This window comes from Sebastes umbrosus, chromosome 4 (genome assembly GCF_015220745.1).
Source record: "Sebastes umbrosus isolate fSebUmb1 chromosome 4, fSebUmb1.pri, whole genome shotgun sequence".
Taxonomy (NCBI): Eukaryota; Metazoa; Chordata; class Actinopteri; order Perciformes; family Sebastidae; genus Sebastes; species Sebastes umbrosus.
Window position 1 is genome coordinate 27,546,045 of NC_051272.1, and position 27,188 is coordinate 27,573,232.

The window sequence follows — 27,188 nt, forward strand, 5'->3', positions numbered from 1 at the left end:
GTGGCAGGTGGCAGTGAATCAAACTAGGCCTATCCGTGATATAAAAAAAACTCTCAAGTGCAGTTGCAATAATAAGCTATTTAATTATCAATATTATGACACAAAATCACAAATTATCACACAATTTGGCGATATATCCTCATGGTGTCTTAAAAAACACCCGAACTAATAACTATAACGACTCGAAATTATTACTGACAACATTTTTTATTAATGAACTTTATTCATCAAGCAGAGCAACAACATCCAGTGTGACACCAGTGTCTTTTCCATTGCATCAGCCAAGCCAGTGCCTCTGATGTGGCGGGTTCGGCTATGATTGACATCAGGCTCGTCCAATAGAAAGTGACGTTTCTGACGTACCGGTTCGAACGGACCAATGGGAGGCTGCCGTAGGCGTGTCCACCGGCTCTGAGCTTCCCTTTCTGGTCGAGCAGCGTGGGCTACAGCAGTGTGTCTGGTGAGCAGTACCTGATTCATCCTGCGAGAATACAGACTTCTGTGAGTATTATTCTTTTAATAAACAATGAACAACACTTACCGTACCATTCAGTAAAGTGTGTTTTCTGTTAGAGTTGAGTTATCTCTCTCAGGTCAGACATGTATAGAGGCAATGTTAGCCTGTCTGGCTAACATTTACATTGCTAACCTGTCAAGCTAGCTATAGTGCCTCTGCTCCAATACAGCAGTTTTACAACCAGCAGATGATCTCATAATGCTGAATTCAGGCTTTTTTAGAAGCAGTTTTAGATGCATGATGTCTGACATGACTGGCCCTATTTTTTGGCACAGCTTCCTGAGGGCTTGTTTACAGCAGAGGTGCAAAGGTGACATGGGAGAACTGATTTGAGTCATCAGGAGGAAAGGAAATTAACCCCTCTGAGACTTCATGTTAGAGCTGTGGATATAACTAAGCCTAAATTTAGTCTCTGTTTTGTGGTTCTCCCCAGTGGTAAAATGGTAAGGTAAGAAATCAGTAAGCTTTGGAGACAAAACACAGGGTTGCTCCACTGACTAACATTGACTCTGTGGACATAAAGATGTTGGTTTCAGAGGTTACCACCCACCTGAGCGTTTTGTCACACAAATTGTGTTGATCCTTGTTTTTGTATCCTTAAAGTGCATAATTTACCCCTGTTGTTAACACTCTAGTTTTTCTAACAGTCTGTTCTTCTGAGACGAAACTTTCCATCCCATCACCCCCAATGTCTCCACTTTCTCTTGTTGCCAACAGGGTGGTTTGGTAGTCAGGATGGGGATGGTGGCTGTTTTCCGTCCGCTTGCTGGCCCCAGAGAGCTGAAGGCACCAGCTGTGTGGTTTCCTTTGCACAGCTAGTTTAAGTGTGATGGGAATTCTACTGTGCTGCCTTTTAATTATAGATATCATTGATACTATAGTTATGGTGCTGAGTTATAAGACCACCATATTTTTATTAAATTCAAATCTTTCAAATCCTTAACGGATGCGATTCATTTCTCTACTTTGGGTCGTGTGCTTTGACGAGACACCTGAATTGCAAGTAAAAAAAATTCCCTGCCTTCTTCCACAGCTGTAAGTGTTAAACACTACTGCAGCTCCATCTGGCCAAACTACACTCAGTATTATTACACTCTTTGTTTCCAGTGTGAGCAACCATTGCAGCAGTAGGTGTCCTGAATGCATTCAAGGTTGTTGTTTGGATGCATTTAGGATTTAAAAATGGCGACAAAAGCCGAATCAAAACCATGATATTACTCATTCGGATCTAAAACTGCTCGGTCCAGATCTGTTCTCAGTTGATAGCAGCGGGGCCCTGCAGCATGAAAAGCCTCGCCTGCCTCACAAGATTCCTGAGTTGGTTTATAAGAAGAGCCAAAGGCCATTTTGTTGGATGTAAATGACAGAGTAGAACATTTTTGTGAGCACAGCTTGTCAGGACACGCCCCTTACAAACTGACTTACCTATAGGCAAAAAAGTTGCAGATTAGTTCATTGACAGGAAAATAATTGCCTATAATTTTGATAATCAATTTATTGTCAAGTCATTTATTAAGCAAAAAATGTGTTTGTTGTGCTGTTTCCAGCTTCCCTCCGGTGGTTCTTTGGCTTTTGGACTGTTGGTTGTATTTAACAAGACATGTGAAGATGTCACCTTGGGTTTTTGGGAATTGCAATGGGCTCTGTGCCGGCGACAGTCATGGCCAGAGGCATTATGTTTTCTGTCTGTCCCATTCTCGTGAATGTGATATCTCAGGAACACCTGGAGGGAATCTCATCATTTTATCCCATTAGACATTAATGTGAAATTGACCACCAAATTCGAATCACTTCATCGTTGAGTCCAAGTGAATGTTTGTGCCAGATGTAATGAATTGATGACATTTTGAACAGACCTGACTATAAACTGCAACTTGACTGGTTGATTGGTTGGAGGCATACAACCACGAGGCGGCCATTCTAGTTTTGCCTATTTTGACAATGACATATTTTATAGATTGAATGATTAATCAGAAACATTATTGACAGATTAATTGAAAACTGAAATAATCATTAATTGCAGCCCTAAATGTATTGCTATATAATAAATCAGTAAAGCTGAGCTTTATCCCTCCCATTAAAGTTGGGGTTGGTAATCGTCGTCATAATAATGTTTTGTTATATTTGTTGAAATTCTCTTTACATCCCAACAGCAATCAATAAATCAAATGCTCTGGCAAAAAAAAGAAAGAAATCCAGTAATTGTGGCTGTCACAGGACTGTAATCAGCCCACCCAATCATTTAATTCGGCACGGACGAAGGGACGGGCTGTCAGTATCGCCGACTTGGCAACTTTTTTGCTAGATTAAGGGACTTTTGTTGCTAGTGCTGCAAACTACTTTCATTGGAAAAGAGATTGTGTTGGTAGTTTCTGCTACCAATTATGTGTTCGAGGGACGAGTTTCAAACCTTGGAGCAAATGGCTGACTTGCAGAAAAGGCTAAGCTGGTTTAACTGGTTTTAACTGGTGCCTTATGCTGTCATACAACAAAAGGGATTTTACAGCAGTCTAACTCGCTGTGAAAACTGAATAATTTCACAGAAATAGGAGATTAGCAGTTTTGTAGTGTTGCTGTTAACCTTGTTAGAAAGCCCGGGAGAGGGATCACACATTTTACAAAAATAAATGTATTCTGTATGATGATATTTAGCAGACAAGTCTTGTAACGTTCAGATGCCATGGAGCGCTGTGACAGAAACTCACTCAGCTCCTGTTCATTTTTTGGGGTTCAGCTCAACTCCAGTTAGTTTGTTGCCAATATCTCACTGGAAAAGTTAAACCAGGTTGAACATTCAACATTCAAAACACAGTAACTTTTTAATCAGTTAGTAGAACCGTTCTATTTTATCAGACCAAATTATTATTTTTCCTTTGTTGCCCTATGACTGGGCTCAGCTGCTGGGTTTCTGTTGTTCTATAACCATGCTGTCAGCTGTACTAGTAATTTACATATAAATGTTCATGTTGTCAATGTGGAACAATTTAATTGGACATGGAGCTGAATTAAAAAAGGCTGCTACCCCTGAGAGAGCTGCCTATTTAAACACGCTTGATGTTTACAGTATTCATTTTCTCGTGTTGTGTGTTTTTGTTCAGACAGCTGATTCAGAATGGACTCCTCTCTGAGTGCAGCTCAAATCCGCGAGAAGTTCATTGACTTCTTCCGCCGCTATGAGCACAAGTACGTCCACTCGTCAGCCACCATCCCAATGGACGACCCCACGCTGCTTTTCGCCAATGCTGGCATGAACCAGGTATCGTCTCCTCACGGTTTTCCCAAACATCTGTGCCTCTCTCTTTCGTGATGGCTCTTTTATATGCAACCCACTTATTTATATGATTTTTGAGATTCTTGTAGGAAACTTTACATAGAACGCAGCTCGCAAACGTATTGTACTCCTTCCTCTCAGTTCAAGCCCATCTTCCTCAACACCATCGATCCGTCCCACCCCATGGCCAGGCTGCATCGTGCCGCCAACACCCAGAAGTGTATCCGCGCAGGAGGTAAACACAACGACCTGGACGATGTGGGTAAAGATGTCTACCACCACACCTTCTTCGAGATGCTGGGGTCCTGGTCCTTTGGTGACTACTTTAAGGTATTAAGCTGTTATACTTTTCAGTTGTCTCTTTTTTTGTCGCCTGACTGATATTGGATTTTTGAGACAGATACCGATATTCGATAATGATAAAGAAGATATAGAAGAACAAACACATAACATAAACAATAATCTTGATACAGATCTCTTCGATTTTTTTTATTTTTTTGTAAAAATTGTGACTACGATATTAAGCACTCTGTTTCTAAATAACCTCAAACCTAGTTTGGCATTTCTGTACTGCAATATCTCACTACTTATCTGCCAACATGCACACCTATACTGATATATTTGCAAAAAGCTAATATTGACCAATCTATCAGTCTGGCAGACTTATTGGTCTAGCTCTAGTTACAACTTTATCTGCTGCATTGCCCTTCATTTTAACATGAAGATAAAGTGGTAATGATATGCAGAAAGCGCGATAATCAGAGTGTGTGGTTTTGTGAGTAAAATCTGGTCTAAAGTTTCTTTCTACTGAATTGATACAGAATGTTACTGGTGTTAGGAGATTTTACAATTCAAATACTTCTGGGGTCACAAATCCATTGAAAAAAAAACATACCTAAAACTGCATATTCTAGGCCACGTCGAGTTCCTTTTTCCCAGGAAAAGAGGTGCTGCAGCACAGCCGGTATGCGAAAAGTGTTTTTTGAACATTAAAGCATGTAAACATGTTCTAGTAGAAACCCCAAATACAAGTATGCACCTGAAATTAAGCATAATAGGTCCTCTTTAAATTATGAACACTGACAACAACTTAAGATTGTTATGTGGATCTGTTTTTTAACCCCACTTTGGCCTCCAATGCAGATGTGTGCTGCTGTTGAGTTTCTCTCTCTTACCCTTCTGGGTTGTTGTCCTCTCTGTCTCGTCTCATTCTGCAGCACCTGGCCTGTAAGATGGCCTTGGAGCTACTGACCCAGGAGTTTGGTATTCCCATAGAGCGTCTGTATGTCACCTACTTCGGGGGTCACGCTGAGGCAGACCTGGAGCCCGACCTGGAGTGCAAACAGATCTGGATCGACCTAGGGTGAGCCTAGTCTGGAAATGAGATGTATTTGTGAACATGTCAGATGAAGGTTTTTTTTGTTGCTTTAGGGCATCTTTGAGCAAATTATTGTTTTATCCCCTACAATATCTCCTGGGAGTTCCTCTTAAGTCCTCTACAAATCATTTACAGATCCTGCATTGTGTCTCTGCATGAATGTTGCAAAGCGGTTACTGTCTATCTGCCCCTGTTTAAAGTAATTGCACAATGTTGTGCGATCTGCCTTCCTTCTCCTCCCCAAGTCCCACCGAGCCGCCACACTGCAGCCTACAACAACAGCCCACAAGATTCTCTCTCTCTCTCTCTCTCTCTCTCTCTCTCTCTCTCTCTCTCTCTCTCCCTCTCTCCATAAATCATATCTCATCATTGTATCTTTTCATGTCCTAATACATGAAACATCCCCCCCCCTTTGCTGATTCAACAGTGCTGTTATCTACCATTTATTTAATTATTTATTCAAAACTTTCAGTTGAATTTTTTCCCACTTGGCATCAGCATTTCTATGATGCTTCCCCCTCTTTTTTCTGTTGGCTTTTCTTTGATGCTTGTTTCATTCTTTACTCCCTTCAACATCTCTGTTTACATACAAACACATAAAGCAGCTCTATAAAAAAGCGTTGCTTTTTCTGATTTCTAATTGTCTGATTTCTTTCTTTTGTATTTGTAACGACACAATGTGAATGTTGGCGCTCAGACTGGCCTCGACAGTTACTCAAACGTCTTGTCTTACACACACACACACTGATGAGAGTATGTTAAAACATATTAAACGGGGCAGCATATTTACCTCACAATTGTCAGCACAGATATACTTTATTTATCTTCATTATATCATTTATATCTTGTATCTTTCTTCCTTTTGTGACTGCCATGTAATACATTTTCATAATCAGGCAGTTTATGACGGTATCAATGGGTGAATATTCACATCATATATAACTCAAATAAAATTATTGAAGAACAGAAAAGGCACCCAGAGAAAAAAAAATATTTATAGTGCTCACAGAGGGTAGGCTTTCACACTTTGCCCTTATGTCCTAATTATCACACACCTTAATTTTGACCTATTAAGAGAGTGGATTTATTTAAATCCTGTGTTTCTCTCAGGTTGGACGAGGCTCGCGTCCTGCCAGGCAGCATGAAGGATAACTTCTGGGAGATGGGAGACACCGGCCCCTGCGGTCCCTGCAGTGAGATCCACTTCGACCGCATCGGAGGGAGGGATGCCTCTCACCTGGTGAACATGGACGATCCCAATGTGCTGGAGGTCTGGAACCTGGTGTTCATCCAGTTCAACAGGTAACGGACTCGCACACACAGACACTGATCAGAGTATGTTAAAAGATTTTCAACCTGGACCCTATGTCCTCATGTTTTTGTGTCTAAGGGACTAATGGGGACAATATTTTTTTAAATTGGTCCAGTATTGAGGGATAACGCTGCTAAACGGGCTGCAATGTAATCCTTCGGGGCAATTCCTCACCGTCAATGTATGTCCACTTAAAGTGCTTGTTTCTAAATGTCTGACAACATTATGAAAAGAACCTTACAGATGCAAATGTCAAATAGACACAATAAATTAAGAAGCATCTTTGCTTTGGCAACTCATGCGCAACATTTAGAAATAAGTGCTGCAAACACACAAATGCGCTGCAAGAATCGCACAACACAACGGGGACACTAAAAAGTGATGCACGCGGCTGGTCGGCTATCCATCAGTGTTGTTGGAAAATCACCTAAAATGTTAGGGTCTTTTTGCTTATTTTAACATTGTGATGATTCAGATATTATTGCAGATGTCTGCTGTTAACGTAGCGTTAGCCTTTTGCTTATTATTATAATATCTGAGTCATGCGATCATCATCCGTGTGCATCACTTTTTAGTGTCTCCTGGAAACAGTTTCAGTTGTGTTTTGAGCTTCTTGCAGTTTTTCTAAATGCGGTCAAATTGATTAAGATGTTTCTTCTTTTGCTTGTTTTGTCTCTATTTGCACGTATTTTCTTAATTTGCAATGCCTTGAGCTCTCAGGGACATGATAGTATAGACCTGCACCTTTATTTCTATTGATATGTGGACCAAACAATGCTTTTTCAGAATAAACAAAGTGGCTTATCCATTTTCAGTTCAGTGTGGTTTTCCCAACACAGGTTTTCAGGTCAAACTGGTGCAATTATTCACACATCAGCACATAGATTATTTACAGTTGTTCTAAAATAAAACCTTCATGCTAACACCTCATGGCTTTGTGGTCTGTTTCAGTCGAGGCTTGTAACCAGTGCAGTGGGTTATATAAAGAATGTTCACAAGCTTTGTGACAGCAGCACACCTAAACATAAACGTAACCATAAAATGTCAGGTGTTGTTGAGATTTGGACACACCTTTTATTGTCATGTGTTATGTACAATATGTAGTGCATCTACTGAATCAAATGTACACACCATCTCTCCACGGCTCTTCAATGTACAGTTGTTTACATGTGATCTGGTTTTATAAATATCCATCTCAACGGTTGACCTATTTCATGTCAAGGGACAAGTAGGTTTCTGCTGAGGAAATCTGATTACTTGGCCGTGTAAACCCATAATCTTGTTTCTGAAAAGGGTTTTTAAATGCGTGTACTTGCATGACAGAAGACACAGGACAGAAAAGGAGAATAATTGCTCTCATCCAAAATAATCCAAAGTTCCACGTGAGCTGGACAAAACTGGACGATCCTCCTTAAACAAGTGCACACAGTAATACAAACCTGTGTGCTCTCCCTGCTCTCCTGATCAGTGAATCCGTGTTTGTAACTATTGTTTGTCGTTCCACCCTGCTCAGAGAGTCCGAGACTGAGCTGAAGCCCCTGCCTAAGAAGAGCATTGACACAGGGATGGGCCTGGAGCGCCTGGTGTCCATACTGCAGAACAAGATGTCCAACTACGACACTGACCTCTTCATCCCGTACTTTGAAGCCATTCAGAAGGTAATGAAATGACCCAGATTTGTGTAACTGAATGTAAGTGTCCGAAAAACCTCACTTGCCAGATAATGCTAATTTAATCTGGTTACCCAGTTGAACACATTCGGAACGTGACGAGGGGTGTTGATGACGGGCTGTGGTCATACATCAGAGAAAAAAAAGGCTGGAAACCGCTGATGTAATATGCAGTTAAAGCATAATTTGTGTTTGTTTCAGGGTACAGGTGCTCGACCTTACACTGGTAAAGTAGGTGCAGAGGATACTGACGGTGTTGACATGGCCTACCGTGTGATTGCTGACCATGCCCGCACCATCACCATCGCCCTATCAGATGGCGGCCGGCCCGACAACACAGGAAGAGGGTGAGACATGAACATTGCAGAGCAAAACAAATGAGGAAATTGAAGACGCTAACACTGTAAAACTACACAAGATTTCAGCAGTGGCTATGTTTTGCAGTTCATTTTTAGCACTTCATTGTATCGCTGTGTTGTTTCCGTCATGTTCAGCTACGTGTTGAGGAGGATCCTGCGTCGCGCAGTCCGTTATTCCCACGAGAAGTTGGGAGCTCAGAAAGGCTTTTTTGCCTCTCTGGTGGATGTGGTGGTCGAATCCCTGGTGAGAATTTCTTCCTTCACTTTTTTTATTCAAAATGGACTTTGACACATATCAACTTTAGAGGAGCGGACTTTTTTTAACTTGTGACGACCTCAGCGGGTGTTTCTACAAGTTTGAACTATTAAAGTGGACAAAAGGTTAGTACGGATTAGGGCTGTCAAAGTTAACACGTTAACGCAAATTCGTTCTCAAATTCGGGCTCAGTTTTAAAGCTAGAGTGAAGATACTGGCATCATATGAAACTAAAACAACCTAAGGAATTCATTGACACCAACCATGTCATACTAGCCTGTCGGCAAGGAGGTTAGATAACGCTCCAAACTTGCACTACATTTTGGCAAGGAAAAACTGGCATGACCATTTTCAAAGGGGTCCCTTGACCTCTCACCTCAAGATATGTGAATGAAATCGGGTTCTATGGGTACCCACGAGTCTCCCCTTTACAGACATGCCCACTTTATGATGATCACATGCAGTTTGGGGCAAGTCATAGTCAAGTCAACACACTGACACACTGACAGCTGTTGTTGCCTGTTGGGCTGCAGTTTGCCATGTTTTGATTTGAGCATAATTTTTATGCTAAATGCAGTACCTGTGAGGGTTTCTGGATAATATTTGTCATGGTTTTGTGTCATTAATTGATTTCCGATAATAAATATATACATATATTTGCTTAAAGCAATCATATTTGCCCACTCCCATGTTGATGAGAATATTAAATACTTGACAAAATCTCCTTTTAAGGTACATTTTGAACAGAAGAAAAGAGAGAAAAATGTGCGATTAGTTTGCAGTTAATCACAATTAACTATGGACAATCATGAGATTAATCGTGATTAAAAAATTTTGATCGATGGACGGCCCCATATTTAACACAATAGTAACTTCTAACATCCAGTTCATGACTATAAATGGTGACCTTCTCTCTACATTCCCTCTTTTATCTCTTCTACTCTCCCATCTCATCTTTCTGCTTCTCCCTCTCCATCCCTCTCTCGCCCTGTCTTCGATCCCCATCTTCTTTCACTCTCATTCTCCAGGGCAATGCCTTCCCGGAGTTGAAGAAAGACCCAGAAATTGTGAAGGACATTATTAATGAGGAGGAGGTGCAGTTCCTCAAAACCCTCAGCAGGGGACGCCGTATCCTTGACAGGAAGATCATCAGTCTGGGAGAGATCAAGACCATTCCAGGTGAGACAAGGTTACAGAGAAGCATTACCACTTGCATGTGCACACGTTGCGTGTCATATGCTGATGGTTTTAGTGTTAAGAGCTTAGCTTTATTGTAAGATATGTGTTGAAATAATCTGTTGAAACATAAATATAATTTTAACAGGTTCAGTGCACCACTTTTGTTTCTGTCAATCATCCGCTTGCTTTAATCCTTTCTATACCTCATATCTCTCCTCACCACCCGTCACTTTCTCTCTTTGCTCTCTCCTTCCTTTACTCCCTCCATTGCTCTGTTTTTTTTCTTTTAATCCAATAAGAATGTGTTTGTTGTCATTATGGATCGGTCTCTCTTCCTTCATTCTATCCATCTGTCTGACCATGCATGATGCCTGAAATCTTTCTTATTCAATATTTAAAAACACTCATATTGGCTAAAGGAAAGGGACTACAATTAGATCTTTCACACTGTAAAGACAGATTGTTGTCTACCTCAGGATTTTTGAATGTATTTAACCTGTGTGCCAAGGAGTTGGCATAATTCGTGGACAAAACAAGACGTTACTGACGCACTTGAAACTTTGTGCTTTTCACATCTAACTTCTCGCTGATTGATCGAAATGATGACTGCATTATTTTGTAGGAATAACATGTTTATTGTTTGACTCAAGGAGTCTTTGAGCGCTGTTGCTTCCGACCGACACCTCTCCCGCATATCAAGCAGCTTTTTTTTTTTCCTCCCTCTCCGTCTGTGCGTCCAGGTGACACAGCATGGCTGTTGTACGACACATACGGCTTCCCTCTGGACCTGACCTCCCTCATCGCAGAGGAGAAAGGCATGTTAGTGGACGTCGCCGCCTTCGAAGAGGAGAAGAAGGCAGCACAGGTGAGGAGATGGAAGGACGGGTGGAGGAAACCTTCTGATATTTACAGATTGTTTTGAATTTGGCCTTGACTGCTCTGTGAGGGGAAACTCCACTGAGCAGTCTTTTGTGTCCACCCCCGTGGGTGCACTCTATTTCGCCTCGCATCAGCGTTCTCCAGTATTGCACTGTAAGTCAGAATCAGGAGCTGTGCACCTGCTGTTTAAATAAACCTTCATTTACTTTACAGCCCTGTGCTAATCCCTTGTTTGATTTTGCAAAAAGATTGATCTCTTTTCTAGTTCACTGCAGCCTCAGACTGCTGTCCAACACTTCTATATGTCCTCCTTATCCTGCCATGTACACTGAGTTTATTATATACACCCAATACAATAGCCTTACAGTAAGTTCAAACTTGTAAAGCTTGTTTTTTTGTTATAAAAAACAGCTATGATTTGCTTTAGTTATCAATAATGCTGTAGATGTCACTTTTACAACGAAAGTCTCACCAATATCTCTTTTAAAAGGTTTCCAAGTTTGAGTCCACTGAACTCATCACGTGGTGTATTTAAGTGTCAAGTTAAGTGTTGTAGATTTTGTGTTTTATAACTGAACAACACAATTTTGTGTGTGTAGTTGAAATCCCAGGGTAAGGGTGCAGGAGACGTGGACCACATCATGTTGGACATCTACGCCATCGAAGAGCTGAGAAACAAGAACACACCTGCCACAGATGACTCTTGCAAATACAAATACACCTCTGAGGAAAACGGCAACTACAGTTAGTGATTTGCATTCTCACAAGCAGACCTTAAAGGGATAGTTTGGGTGTTTTTAAGTGGGGTTGTATGAGGTACTTAAACATAGTAAGTGTATTACCTTGAGGAGACGGCGGTCAGCACTTCCCCAGTTTGGAGAAGCATACAGGAGTACCGGCACGGGAGCAAAGCAATGTGAACGGGGGCAGCAGCAAAACATATTTTAGCCAACTAAAAGAAAGGCCCACCTAAAAATATCGATATTTAAGTTTACGCAATATTTAGAAAATTTTAAACTGCTTTACTTGTCGTCAGACAGCCCTTTACAACAAGGAACTGAAGCCGTTATTTATGCTCTGTTCAAAGCCACCAGACTCCATTGACAAAAACAGTAATTTTACTTCGCAGAACACCACTACCATTGCCTGGATTAGTTAGTTTGCTTGTGTCAGTGTGACTTTGGTGTATTAAAGGGTTAGTTTGGATTCACCAAAGTCACACAATAACACAAACAAACTAACTTATCCAGGCAGTGGTAGACCTGCAGCTCCCGTGTTCTGTGAGGAAAAATTAATGTTTTTGTCAATGGAGTCTGGTGGCTTTGAGGAGCGCAGAAATGGATATAACGGCTTCAGATGGCAAGGTACAGCAGTGAAAATATTGTAAATATAGCGTACACTTAAACTGATATTGATTATATTTTTAGGTGGCTAAAACATTTGCTGCCAGCCCCGTCCACAGCAGTACATTGCTTTGCTCCCCTGCTTGTACTTTTTACAAACTGGGGGTGTGCCAACCGCCATCGACTGTAGGTAATAACACTGACTATGGATAAGTACCTCATGCAACCCCACTTAAAAAAATACAAACTATCCCTTTAAGTTCAGTTGTACGGTCGTATTTTCAGGACATTCACACACTAACTCTCAACCTGCTTGCGTGTCTAGAGTTCGAGCAGCCCTCAGCCACCGTGCTGGCCCTGCGCCGTGACCGTGCCTTCTGTGACAGCGTGACCACGGGTCAGGAGTGCGGCGTGCTGCTGGACCAGACGTCCTTCTACGCCGAGCAGGGCGGACAGACATTTGACGAGGGCTACATGGTTCGAGAGGACGACAGCACGGAGGATGTAAGTGCAACAGAAATAAAGATGATGAAAACAAAAAAGTGGATGCATGTGCTTCTTAGTGGTTTGTAATGAGCTCCACTGATGCTGTTTGAGAGTGTTTTGTAAAAACAGCGGTATTAAAAAGCCCTCATTAGAGTAGTTTTCAGAGTTGGTGCATTGCTTTTTTTCCCCCAAACTACATAGTGGTCACACTGCAGGTAAAAACAAAAACTCAGGTTTCATTCATTTATACATTCATATCACAGTTTGCAGAAGACAATCAGTCAAAAAAAATCCATTCAAATGTCAGTAATTTGTTCCTTGTCTTGATATGATTGATAATACTCATTCTTGCTGAGGATGTGAAGACACGCTAAAGGAACCTCTTCTTAGTCTTAATTTCTCTTCCGCATCAGACACCATTTCTTAAAACACTTCAAAAACTTTGAAGCGTGAGCACAAACACCAGCTTTCCAACTAAACTAACAGCATTTGGCATTTTTTCCACCCGTTTTCCAGTGTTTCCTGCAGAACAAAAACACGTCCAGCAATTCTGTGTCTCTGTCTTTCTTTCCTGTCTTCGCAGCGGATGGAGTTCACCGTGAAGAATACGCAGGTTCGAGGAGGTTACGTTCTCCATATTGGGACGGTCTATGGCGTTCTGAAGGTCGGAGACCGTGTTACCTTACGCGTCGATGAGGTGAGAACATACAGTGTGCAGGATTTGAAGAAGTTGCATACATACATGATTTTGTTCATTATCAGCCAGTTAAATGGCATAAAAATAAGTTTGCGACGGATCTTTTTCCGCGGTTCCGTCTGTTTATTGCCTCTGATTTGTTTATCTGACATCTCTCCGTTCATATTCTCTTTCCAGGCTCGTCGTAGGCCCATCATGAGCAACCACACCGCCACACACATCTTGAACTTCGCCCTACGGGGAGTTTTGGGGGAGGCAGATCAGAGGGGCTCGCTGGTCGCCCCCGACCGCCTGCGATTTGACTTCACTGCCAAAGGTGCCCTGAGCACGGGGGAGGTCCGCCGGACTGAGGAGATCGCTTGTGCTATGATAAAAGAAGCTAAGGTCAGTGGGAGAGTACGCATCAAACACTCACACACCAGGTAGCGGTTCATGTTGACAGAAGGGGCAAGAAAATGTTGCCTTTTATATACTCTGAATGATTTTCATGAAGAGATAAAACAGGGTTTGTACCAATCTTCGATCCTGATTTAAAGTTTCTCATGCTGTAATAATTGTGAATATTATCTAAACCATCAGTTGACGGTGCTTTCTCTCCCCCACTTTGCTCTTTCCAGGGTGTGTACGCCCTGGATGCCCCGCTAGCAAAAGCCAAGGCCATTCAGGGCCTTCGTGCTGTGTTCGATGAGACCTACCCCGACCCCGTCCGAGTCGTGTCCATCGGTATCCCCGTGGAGACGCTGCTGGAGAACCCAGAGAGCACCGCTGGTTCTCTCACCTCCATTGAGTTTTGTGGTGGAACGTGAGTGCGATGCTTTATTTCATTTCTCACGCACTTCTGCTGACTTGTGACAGGGGAATCAAACCAGCCTGTCAGGGTGCACATATAGCCAGCATCTTAGTCCGCTTAACTTCACTATGTTGGTTCTGAAAAAAAAAATAAGTGGCAAACAAAACTAATGTGGAGAACGTTTCCCTTTTGATGAACTGAAATCTTGGTAATTCTATCAGCAGTTAAACCACAAAGTGCCATGTCCACATGCTCCATAACTGTGTGTCGTCACACATAATTATAGTGTTTGTTGAATGGTTTTCTATAAAGTTTCATAAATGTGCTTGAAAATTGGTAAAGTAGCAGAACAAAAACACATTTGCAGACATTTAATCCTGTTATCACTTTTTGTTACATGAGCTTCTGCTTTGATTGTGTGTTCACCGTTACATCTGAAGTGCAGCTGGTAATTACGCTGCATGTTCGCACATCAACTTGGAGCAGTGGAGTCGTCTCTCTGAATAAATGTCTGCATCTGCATGAAGCTGACAGTTTTCAGAAGTGTCAGACCTGCCCAGTGGCAGTGTGTAAAGTGGAAACCATTAATTGGATTTGTGGGTTTTTACGGCGAGACGTGCCGTGTCCCTGCGCAGAACATTTTGTAGAGCTCAATCCAGCGATTAGACTTGCTGCACTGACTTTTACAGTGTCTGCTCCTGGCTGTAAAATTCACCTGAATGCCGAGACGTCCCCGCTCCCAATCTATAGATTATAGCGAGACTCTCCATTTCATTTGTTTTCTGTCGCAGTTCAAACTGATTTCCAAGCTCTATTTTATGTTGCATATGTCTTGCATGTCCCACCACCTCATGCCGCTTCAGGTTTTAAAATATCCCACTGTAGTAAACTGTTGTTGTGCTTCTTGATGTTGCTTTAATTCGCAGCCACATCAAAGCACCCCCTTGTTCCTGCTGCTTTGGTTTTGTAATGTTTTCTCTCCCTTCTCACCGCTCTCCTTCTCCTCCCACAGTTGTGTAACGCTGTTGGTAATGTGCTGTTTGGTTTCTGTTATCCGCAGCCATCTGCAGAACTCGGGTCACGCCGCGCCGTTTGTCATCGTCTCTGAGGAGGCCATCGCTAAGGGCATCCGCCGCATTGTTGCTGTGACAGGAACAGAGGCCCAGAAGGTCAGGACACAACTCAAACACAGACACACACACACACACACACACACACACACACACACACACTCCTGCACTTGCTCCCAGCATTATGCTCATGTTACAAACTCCACCAACATTTTAAAGAAATACATTTAATACATGAAATGATTACTTGTTGTAGCGGGTTGATGGTCAAATAGTCGCCATGATTTTCTTGCGGCTCATAACAGAAAAAGCGAACTAAATGAAAATGTGTCAGGCCGAGGGACTACATGTCTTATTTGGGTCCCTGGTGAGAAAACACACCCCGGTGATGAAACTTTAATGAAGCTTGTTTTTGACTTATGGTGATCTTGAAGCTAGAAGGGAGCATTTTTGCATTTTTCCCCCCCTCTCTCTAGGCCCCGAGGACAAATTAATCTTTCCTATTTTTAGACAACAACTGCTGTTTGATCCTCCTCTTTATCTTTTCCTCTTCCTTCTTGCTACCACTGCTCTGTTTCTTTTTCTTTCTTCCTCCATTTTTTTTTTTCCTTTGCCCGTGTCTCGCTCCTGACCACCGCTCACGCCTTTGCGTCTCATTCACATTCATCAGGCCCAGAGGAAAGCTGTTTCCCTGCTCCAGTCTTTGTCCGAACTGGGAGACAAGGTGAAGAAGCAGACGGACCCGAACAAGGACACTCAGAAAGACATCGCCGACATGACAGAGGTAAATGCCATTATTTTTCTGCTCCAAAGAACATCCCAACAGAACTCTGTGCCGTGGTATCAACATGTCCGTCCTCTCCGCAGTTGATAGGCACAGCAATGATCTCCCAGTGGAAGAAGGACGAGATGAGGGAATCCCTGAAGGGCCTGAAGAAGACCATGGATGACTTGGACCGCAACTACAAGGCTGACATCCAGAAGAGAGTCCTGGAAAAGACCAAGGAGGTGATGGAAAGCAGCCCCAACCAACCGCTGCTCGTCATGGAGATGGAGACAGGAGCCTCAGCTAAGGTGAGAGTGAAAAATAGACTGAAAGGATGTCACTGAATTCGTACGAAGCCATTTCTACCTTTTCTTTGTGTGTGTGCGCTCTCTGTATTGACTTATCAGCCCAAAACAAACTATGTCCTTGTAAAAGAAGACCCTACATACACATGCAGGAGGAAATCTGTAATCCAAACCCCACGACTACATCAGCATCGCACACAAAAATAAATGAAAAGTACAAACAGTATTAAAATCCATTTTATCTCTGCAGTACTGCTTATCTCATTGTTATTGCCATGGGACCAAATCAGCTCTGTGGCCCATTAGTTCTGACCTTGACACATCAATAGTTGCTGATGAGGAGACTTTCTTTCTCCCCTCCCTGTTTCTGCTCTTCCCCTCCTTTTTTCCATCTCTCACTTTTTTTCTCCTCATCCTCTCTCAGGCACTGAACGAGTCACTGAAGCTGCTGAAGACGCACTCTCCTCAGACCGCTGCGATGCTCTTCACTGTTGACCACGACGCCGGCAAGATCACCTGCCTGTGTCAAGTCCCACAGGTAACGTGCCAACATTTATTCGTGCAGTGCGCTGTGCGTTCAGTGCCACCTCTTAAAACGGATTTTACCCCAAAGAACATATATTGTTAAGAAGTGAAAAATCAATTGTTCGTTCCATTGCTACATCAGCGCCCAGCAGTAAAGCTATGCCTCCGCCATTTTGGACTGAAAGCGACTACCGGACGCCAGTAAAACGTCCGTCTACAAAGTGCTGTACAAAAATAAAACAAAATATGTTAATACATCCACCACGGTACAGGCTTACAGAATACAGCCCGTGGGTGTATTATAAGATAATAAAAGTGATGAATTACAGCCAGTATATCCATTATTACAGCCGCATACAGCTAGCAGGAAGCTGGCTGAACCGGATATGTCATATGAGCGTACAGACTCATTGGCGTTTTCAGTCCAAAAATGCCGGCAGTTCGGCATCTAGCGGCTGCTGTTAAAAAAGCACCGGAGTTTTGTCTCTTTGCTTTCTATACTCTTTGTAAACCCTGATCACCCCTCCTCTCTTCAGGATGTGGCCAACCGCGGCCTGAAGGCCAGCGAGTGGGTTCAGGAGGTGTGTCCCCTGCTGGACGGCAAAGGAGGCGGCAAGGACATGTCTGCCCAGGCCACGGGGAAGAACACGCAGTGCCTGCAGGAGGCGCTGCAGATGGCCAACCAGTTTGCACAGCTTAAACTGGGAGAGAACTAAGAGCAGAGAGGGGGTGTGTGTGTGTGTGAGAGGAGGAGGAAATAAGGTAATGGTTGAGTCCCCGAGTCTTAACTGAGTTAGGAATCACCAAACGTCCTCCTTTCCTTCGTCCATTTCCTCTCCTCTTTTCTTCTCCCTTTGGGTCATAAAAGTTTAGAAAACAAACAAAACTCCCGGGCTGCTCCCTCACTATGTTGACAGATGACCACTGACACTCAGCCAGCAGTAACTGAGCCACTCATATATTTATTAGGACTGATTGCTGACTTGTCCCAGTAAAAATTCATCTCTGTGGAAATTGCTTGAATATATGGCAACATCCTCTCATCCAGAGGACGGCAGATGATTTGAGAAATTTAATTTTAGTGCGTCCACTTCATTATTGCATGCTCGTGACAGAGGAAACGGGATGTACTTTTTGATTAATTTGTCCTCCGGCAAATACTGCACAGCTCAGATGAAGCGACTTAAACTCCACCTCGTGTGGACACTACAGTTAGCTCTTGATAAATTTCCATACTGCCTCTGTGTTTGTGTCTCATCTCACTGTAGCCCTGTTTATTTAAATACAACCCCGAAAAGCAGTCTCCCCCGCTTGTTCAAGGCTTCTTCAAAGTGCAACAACTTCAATCTTTTGGCTTCCCGTACCACTTAAGCTCAGCCTCGGGGAAGAAAAGGGAAAAGTCAGCCCAGCTCTTAAATGATTTAGCCACCGTACGTCCTTTGTGGGCTGAAGGCTTTCGATCTGATCTCTGAACAGTGGCTCCGTCCGTCTGTGTGAGTGACAGCCTGAGCCTGAGTTGCACACGCGCTAGCTGTATCATAGTCTTGCTTTTCGACTAACAAGCCATCATCTGACGTGTAACAAGTCAATGGGTTTAATTTAGCAAAAGAATAATTCATTAACTGTATAAATGATCATGAACGTGTCCAATAATTAATCCGTGTAACTTAATTTCGCTGACATTTGATATCGATTGAATGCAGAATGTTGAACGTGTCTTTTATCATTGTAGCCGTTCCATGTCAGAAGTGTCACGTCATGTGGATGAAATAAATCCAAAAGATAAATGCCACACGTCTACCTTGTTCCTTTCAAATGTGTGTTATATGTTTTATATTGGTGATACATTTAAGGGAGGAAAGTACAGACTCAAGGTTAGACCGATCATTAGATGTGGATCACTGAACAAAAATGATTGAGGTACAAATTTATTAGCAAGTTCTAGAAGCATCTATTAATAACAGTGTTGGTTTAAAGAGAGTAAAAATTGTGTTCCTCGTTCAGGCCTGAAATTTCCCCCATAGTAGCAGGATTGGTAAATTATTCCTAACCTGGAATAACATTGCAATTTTTGGCCACTTGGGGGCAGTAGAAACAAGCTGTATACGCAAAAGACATATTAGCACCTTTTTAAGTTGATATGTTGAACTTGATAGCAAACAGTTATTTACATATCCTGCACTAAGTACAATATTCAAATTTTCTCGCTAGTCAGAATGGTAATTAAAGATATCCACAGTGACATTCTTACTAGAAGAAATTGTATATCAAGATATCTAAAACTTTATTTATCCTAGTCAAAGTTCAATTTAAGATATCTTTAAATCCTTAGAAATTATAAGTGTCCATTTTAATATTTAATAGCTAGACTTGATGTATTGTAGATATCCGTAATTCAATTCTTCCTAGTCAAAAAGAACATTTCAGATATCCACAACGTCATTCTTCCCAGGACAATTTTGCCATTCATGTGTATAGGAGCTTTCAATTTGAGATATCTAGAATGAACATTCTGGATATCTGCAATATAATTCTTACCAGGAAGAACTCCCATGTCAGATATCTACAATTTAAATGTTACATTTAATCATTTTGATTTCAGATCTCCAAAATGAAAAAAGGTATTCCAGATAATGTCATTTTGAATATCCAAAATACATTATGACTAGTAAAAATGTCATTAGAGATATCCACAATTTGAATTTGAAATATTATTAGATTTATTAATGTGTGAACAATTGTTTTTCATGAACTAATCACGTTTTATAAATACAATCTGAAAAATAACTAAAGCTGGGGGAAAAACATGTAATGGATTAAGAAGTACAAGGTCTCTCTGAAATAAGTACTAAAATATAGGCTACTTGAGGACTCCGCAACAAACCACCACTGCCAGATTGAATCTAGTTTCAGGATTTCTATTCTAGTTCAGATCATTTCAGTGGTTCAGTGTAAACCAAAGCCCTAATTCCACAAATACAACATCACACTTCTACCTCATGTTTCATGACGCTTTTATTTGTACAATAGCATAAAATACAAAGTCGTATCACATATCATACAGATGTTTCAATGTAGTAAATACATGTGTACTACCTTGTCCAAAAGGTAGTCCTACTGAAGAATGGGACATTAAAGCCGGGACTAGATGATGACAGATCCCGACAGCAGGAAACCACCCATATGGAACGATTTCACCCATCCAAACTGAGACATCAAACTCTCTCTAAATCTGTTTTCCTACAGAATCGGTTTTATATGAGCCACCAGTAAGTTTGCTGTTACGGCAGATGTATTCACTAAGCAGCCTTTAATCCTACTTGATACTTCATACTTGATTGAGAGTAGGCCTACTAGCACAATACAATCCACAGCGACAGTCTGATATGTGCAGTCTGCAGCTCAGTGACTGCTGCTAAAGAGCTGTTCTTGTTCAATGCAGACCAGTGAACTGATGAGGAAAGAGCTGCCCGAGGCAGTCCTCACCTCAGCCTCAAACTCCACAGCACGCTGGCAACAGTCACAGGCAATGTCACGATGCCAACAGCCTGGACCGGCAGTATTTTGATCAGGATGGATTTGTTCCTTTTAAAGCTCTCTTCCAGTCAGTGAAATGTCTGTCCCTGCTGCAGAAACCTATTCTCCATTAACCTCAGAACAACACCGCGCTGCAGCCACTTTAAACATAGCAACTGGAAAGATACAAATTGAGGAGCTGTGAGTGGTATTCAATTATTTTCCTTTTCTCTGGTACAGATTCTCTTTTGTTACAGCTGGAGACGCTGCCTGGCTGTTTTTTGCCCTGCCAGACATCTGCAAATTTGATCAAATTTTTTGACTTTGTGTTAACCTAATGAGTTTCTGATTAATATGTTAGAGTAATAAAGCCAGCTAGAAAAAAAAACAACCCAATTTGCCTGTAACATAGCAAATATATACTTTGGAATTTTGGGAAAATTGTTTATTAGTTTTCTTGCCGGGAGTTAGATGATGAGATTGATACCACTCTCGTGTGCATGAGTGGTATCAATCTTCTCACCTTACTCTTAGCAAAAAAATGATAAGTATACTCCCAGAAAAATGTCAAACTATTCCTTTAAATGTAGATGCATGTAAGGGATAGAGCTGCTATACAGATATTCTCCCTCTGACAAAAAAACATCAGTGTCCACTTTTTTCCGAGCAGAGCAGGTGTGCTTTCAGACTGTGTTCATTTCTCATTCTGTTTAATTACCCCATAAAAAATGTAATTTAATGAGTTTAATGTGCCTCCTTTTCGATCTCGCAAAATGAGAATTGTGTTAAACTCCAGTGGTTTCTGTCTGCTGCTTTTGTGCAGTCGTACAAGGCTCAATAACACATTTTCCAGGCAATCAGTAAATGGTGTTTGTGGCTTTACTGAAATGTGCCTCAGCACAAACTGTGCGAGACCAAACGGTGTAAAAATAGTCCTGGATGTGAAAGGGACCCGGATTCCACTGGCAGCGAAGTAGAACAAAGGTGATTTTAGTCTGGGGGATGTTTTGCATGAGTCTGGCCTGGAATTCCCAAAAAATATAACGCAGTGCTAAAAGAGAAAATCAGTCCAGTTTAAAGGAACAGTGTGTAACATTTTGGGCGATCTAGCAGAAATGGAATAAAATACTCACAACCCTTCATATCGACATAGGGAGCGGGTCCTTTTCACGGAGTCTACCATGTTTCTACAGTAGCTCAGAACGGAAAAACCAAACACTGGCTCTAGAGAGTCACATTTTACATTACCTGAAGGCCACCGTAGTTCTCCGAACACGCTTGTGAAACTGCTGTAACGTGAGCCCCAGAGTGCAAAACCGTGGTACCGCCAGCCGCTGTCTTGACTTCCGTTGCTCCTAAAGTAGTGTTATTATGGTAAGGATGGTCTCTGAGCGAGGCGAACGGTGTTACCACGGCTTTGCACTCGGCGACTCACGTTACCACAGTCTTGGAAAGGGAGAAGTGAGCGTAGGGGTGGTAAGCTGGTTGCAATCTGCAACCACATTAGATGTCGCCAAATCCTACACACTGTGCCTTTAAGTTGTGACAGAAACTCAAGTCAGCTTTCATTTTGCCTTGTTTCTGTCAGCGTTATCAGAGGACTGAACCACACATTCAGATTTCACCTGAGAAAACCTGCCGCACCCTGGATACCTGACTGTCACAATCAAGGACCACATTTCCCAAAATGCTCTTAACCCATGCAGCTCCGAGCCTATGTTCCTGACACATCCACGGCACAGACACATGACCTGAAAACTGGTGCTTCTTCCAGAAGAATCCACTCCAGAGGACAAAAAGAAATCAGTGTATTGGGTCAGCGACAGGCGGAAAGACCTACTTTAGGTTATAAATGCTACAGGGAACACTCTCAGATGAGATCTGTGTCATGTACTGTAAAACCTTCGCTCTAATTTAGGCTAGCACAGCAGAGAGGGATCACCCTGCTTCCCCCCCTATATCTGATCACAATGTTCTGGTCTCCAACTGTGAGAAACTGAGGATACTGATAACGGTTTCCATACTGGTACAGGTACTCGCCTTGTTTGGGGGGGCCACGGGCGACTATTGAGACTTTTCCACCCACTGCGGGCTGCAAGATTGTGATAGGATTCTGCTGCCAGAGAGCCGTGTTTATCTCCAAAACAATTTACACATTCATTTTGAAGTTGGAAAGAGCATCTTGGGAAACAAACATCAATAACACACGACCACAGTAGCAGTAGAAAACGCCGAACCACGAAAGCAGCGGTACACTGATATGTCTAAACCTTTATAGACGCTTTGTCATTGTCACCATCTGTTCTACAGTCGCCGTGTAGTTGGAAACAGACATAAAGATAGGACAGGTATACCTGCAACTTTGTGGGCTCGAATCCAGCGGATGGCCCTCTCTGTCTGCCATCTTTCCTGCCATTTTTCACTATACGTCATCTAGAAAAGCCTCAAAAGTATACGCTTGATGTTCACAAAGGTAGCTAATAAGAATTCACAGCGAGTCACACTGCATCACCGGTTTACATCCTCTCTTTTTAGCCTACAGCGATCTGTAGAAAACAAAGTCAGTGCACAAAGCAAGTAAGAAGTGAAGAGCGGGAGGTGTCTGTATCCCGAGCAGAAGGCAGAGTGTGTGTTTTCATGTAGGTGTGTGTGTGTGTGCAGCTCAGAAGGCACAGCTCTCAGCCAAAAGACATGTGAGTGTGTGTGACTAAAAAAAAAAAGGTAGCAGGTGTGTGTGTGTTGCCGATGGAGCAGCTGTAGGTGAGATACGTCCAGCAGCAGGACAAGGCACGAAGCATGAGTGAGAGTGTGTGTGTGACAGAGAGAGAGAAAACACAAACAATATGTCCAGATTCAGCCGCACGGACTCTTAAAGTGAGCCCAGCTCAACACTAAAGCATCCTGTAAAATCTGTTATGTGCAAAGTAGGATAAAAAACACTGAAAGCAGATAAAGTACAACGGTAATACATGATGTGGTTACACAATATCCTCCGAAGATAATACAATAATACACCAACAGAACGGATATCAGCATAGGAGGCACAGTTCTTCACATGGCCTGCTGGGGGCGGTGTTGCGCCCCCGACACTCCTCACTCCTCTCAGCAGGAGCAATGGTAGAACTAAATCTCAAAAGAAAAAAACACTTAATAAGAGTGAGCTTCATGTGGTTAAATCCCTTAACTTTTAAGAACTCACTCAGAGGGATGTGCGTTCAACAATGAGCTCTGTTCCCACACAATACACAGGTGTTGTCACATGAAAGCAGCATCTGCTGCTGCAGCGGCACTCACGGTTCCTACACAGCTTCTATTCACAAATGCAGCTATCTTTAACCACTTTTGAGGGTGACAGATTAGGGTTTTTTTTTAGCTCATGGTGTGGCACATTATGAGTCACTAAAACAACCCACCAACTCTGTCTGGGGGGAAATAAAGAGTGGTAAACTTTTAGCTGTACTAGTATAGTGTTCTCATAGTTTTAAAGGAGCATTAAAGGGGAACACAACCTAAATTAAGAATTCCAATATGTTTTTTTCCACGGCCTAGGGAAGTTCAATCAATATTTGTCAACATCAGCTACTCTCTGTGAAAGCCAGAAACCAGAGAAGTAAGTCTCAAACTTGTGATGTCATAGGGTATAAAATCTGGATACACTAAGACACTAAATGGGAGATGATTTCATGGACCCACATAATGTTTGTTTTCTTTTTTATACCCAAATGAGTTTTATTCTATTGCAGTGTTCTCAGTTGTGAAACAAAATGTTCCCATATACTCAGATCATTCCCCTGGGTGCTCTGTGTCACCTAGAACATTTCTCCCCATTCATTGTCTATGGAGAAGCTCCAAACTTTATACCCTATGACATCACAAATTTGAGTTTTAGCACTCTAGGTTTGGTATTTGGGAGAGAATTGTTCATGTTTACTAATATTTTTAGACTGTCTTAGACCATATATACTATATGTATATAGACATATTTTATATTGTAGAACAAAGCATTAAAATCTCAAACTTGTGTTAACCACAGACCTTATTTCAGGCAACTAACCAAAAACCCATTGACTTGGAGATGAGGGAACTGGAAGTGCTAAAATGCTATCTCATTTCCGGGGCTGCGGTCGAATAGTCCTTTTTGCTTAGGAAGGTTCCTAACGGAGTTAAATGACCCCGTGAAGTAGAAGCCATGATAAGAGCTGTTCGAATCCTCCAAATGCTGAGGAAAGGAGCTTCAATGCTTCCTTTATTATCTCCTTTAGCAAAGGATACACTGGACCATCCTTTACCAAAGGGAAAGAGAGAATAACATCCCACAATTCCTTGCAGCAACAACATTTAAAGCGACGCACCATTCGGCCGTTCCGGATAACAAATGATATGCTTATCTTGCATATTATTTTCATAAGCTCATACACTAATTGGGATTCATGTTTAACATGAGCGGAGAGTGACAACCAATTTGTTTCACTTTATTTTTAATTAATTATTTATTTCGAACATGTAACAAAATACCTCAGTAAAAACAAAACAAGAATAACAAATAAAATGATCAGTAACAATTAACAAATAATCTAAATAAATAAATAAATATTACATGTCCAAAAAGAAGTTGGAAGAACTATATGATCCTACACCTTCTCCATAACTTGAACAATTAACTCAATATTTATCATATACTGTATTCCTTTGTTTATTTCATTCAAAGTGATATTTTTCACTGGTTGTCCATGTTAGGTCAGATAATCCTTTTTTATATATTGATGTAAAGTGTTACAGCAGCAGAAGGACCGGTGGTATCTCTCTTCACAGGTGAAGGAGCCTGTCATTGAAAGGCCTATTTAATAACGCACGGGGGGAAGCGGCGCCTTTTGTAGTCCATCTTCAGAACATTGTAGTTTTACCACGGCAGACTCACGTCACTAACATCCGCTGCCGTCGCATCATAATTACGGAGCCTGTAGTGAAAGTGCAGTCGGATTCTCTTAACACCGCGGTTGTCTTTTCCTAAGTCCTTCTGAATTCTCCTTCTCATCTTTCCTTGACCTCATGACGTGTGCCATCGAGGTCAAGGAAAAGTTGTTAGGAAAAGACGTTAGGACGTAATCTTTTTGACTTTTCAACCGCAGCCTGGGTTTTAGGACTCATTCCTGCACCACTCTATAAAGTAAGGTCTGGGAAGTCACTTTTAAAAGACAGACCTCTCGGCACAACATGAATTAACTATAGCGTCATTAATACTGATCAATGATCATTCAAACCCATGGATACATACGTTAGTTTGGTGTAAAGGGGCAGTAGAAATACTTCTTATCGCACCTTGAAAGATCTGCGTAGGAACCCTGAGTGCTCTTCCCTATCTGCCACCAGCTGCTTCTTGATAAACACATCTCCAGCATCTTTGGAAGGATTTACAGCCTCAGGTAAATACTGTTATTTTCCTTCCTCTCTGTGGCACACATTTTCTGTTTTCCGACACCGTCTAGCAGCACTTCCATGACTGACATTTGTTTGTGCCTCTTAGTTAAAGATGTAAATAACCAACAATGGAGGCTATGACTGTGTAAATGAGCATTATTTGATACCAAATCATGAAAAAAAAACAAAAAACATTAATGTGCCACCTGGGTGGAAAAGAAAATCTAATCCGAGCCAACAATATAAATCCAGCCAAAGTGTAAACTCAAAGCTAAACAGTACATAAAAACTAACAAATGAAATCTGCAGTCTGCAGGGGGATATGCCATCAATATGAAAATCAGAGCAGGAAATGCAGTTTATGCGGTGCGGAGGTGAAGTCTAAGGCGTCTGGTGGCTCCAGCCCCCTCCAGACAGAGCTGGAGTATTAATTGGCTGAGCGGGGACCAGGGCTAGTGGTTAATGAAGCCCAGCTGCTGACAGGTTTTAGAATTCCCACATCCAGTCGGGTTTTCTTTCACCCCATCATGTGGGCCTTTATCTGGGGCGAAATGCTCCTGACAGTCTCCAACTCCACTGGGATACGGCAGTGAAGTCTGTGAAAAGGGAAAAGAAACAGAGCGAGGTCCCTTTTTCTCTCAGTCCTTTCAAAACCAAAGTGGTGAACCCAGTACTGTTTGTGTAGCACATAAACAACAGTGAACCGATGTCTTTTCATCCTTAAAAACACTGGAGCAAATGATGTTTCTCATGCTGCCTTTGTCACACTGCTTCTTCATGCCCCAGCTCTCCGCCTCCGATCCTCGCCTCCCAAATTAGACCCTGACAGACCACATGGGGATGAAACTCCGGTCCAGAAACCAGCGTGACTCCTTCCAAACATGAAATCCCAGGAGGCTGACTTTTGGCCTCATTAGAGTCTCACACAGTCACGCCAACTCGTCTCCCTGTGTCTGAGTGTGAATACTGACTGTAGCATGGCCTGTGGTCACCGTGGTGTTTAAAACCAGGTTAGCTTGCTCTGCAGGAGCTGAAGCCCATGCTAGTGCTGCAGCGATCTGTCCGAGTCAGAAGTTTTGATTCCGTGAGTCTGCTGCAAGATGTCGAGGGCTTTGCATAAGCCCGTTAAAAACCCGGGAGGGTTTAGAGGACAGTCAATACGATATAAACTCACAGCAATCACCTCGTCTTATAACCGAGCGTTTTACGACTCATCACAGTCGGACAGGGTCCTTGTAACGCTGTCTTGTGAGGCCACACTCACATAAAGTGGAGTTGTGACAATGAAAAGTGGCAATTGAGGTTTGGCCTCGTATAGAGCTCAAGGAAGTCCTGTCCCGGGGTTCTGTACGAGATGGAAAATTAATCCTTGAGTCTCAAAATGTTCAACAGCACACTGGCTTCTGATATCTCCGCAGTTTGTGTCCATCTGGTCTGCAGGCATACAGTAC

The 27,188-nt window shown here is 42.2% G+C and overlaps 1 protein-coding gene across 1 annotated transcript; it reads left to right on the plus strand.

Moving 5' to 3' along the window:
* The first annotated feature begins 354 nt into the window (after positions 1 to 354).
* Positions 355 to 18,595, plus strand: aars1 (alanyl-tRNA synthetase 1). The gene is made up of 20 exons (XM_037766815.1): positions 355 to 501; positions 3,616 to 3,773; positions 3,930 to 4,118; positions 5,006 to 5,151; positions 6,277 to 6,468; positions 7,992 to 8,136; positions 8,350 to 8,495; positions 8,643 to 8,751; positions 9,792 to 9,942; positions 10,683 to 10,807; positions 11,421 to 11,565; positions 12,490 to 12,668; positions 13,234 to 13,347; positions 13,525 to 13,731; positions 13,965 to 14,149; positions 15,198 to 15,306; positions 15,878 to 15,991; positions 16,075 to 16,281; positions 16,703 to 16,816; positions 17,340 to 18,595. Exons 2-20 carry the CDS (start codon positions 3,630 to 3,632, stop codon positions 17,517 to 17,519), a joined length of 2,901 nt encoding a protein of 966 aa, XP_037622743.1. The 5' UTR covers positions 355 to 501; positions 3,616 to 3,629; the 3' UTR covers positions 17,520 to 18,595.
* Positions 18,596 to 27,188: the final 8,593 nt, after the last annotated feature.

Excerpts from the sequence above, each read along its gene's own strand:
- aars1 (XM_037766815.1), top strand. The coding sequence starts at position 3,630 with ATGGACTCCTCTCTGAGTGCAGCTCAAATCCGCGAGAAGTTCATTGAC. Across the intron at positions 12,669-13,233 it reads AGGACGACAGCACGGAGGAT|CGGATGGAGTTCACCGTGAA; the intron begins GTAAGTGCAACA and ends CTGTCTTCGCAG. Across the intron at positions 13,732-13,964 it reads CTATGATAAAAGAAGCTAAG|GGTGTGTACGCCCTGGATGC; the intron begins GTCAGTGGGAGA and ends TGCTCTTTCCAG.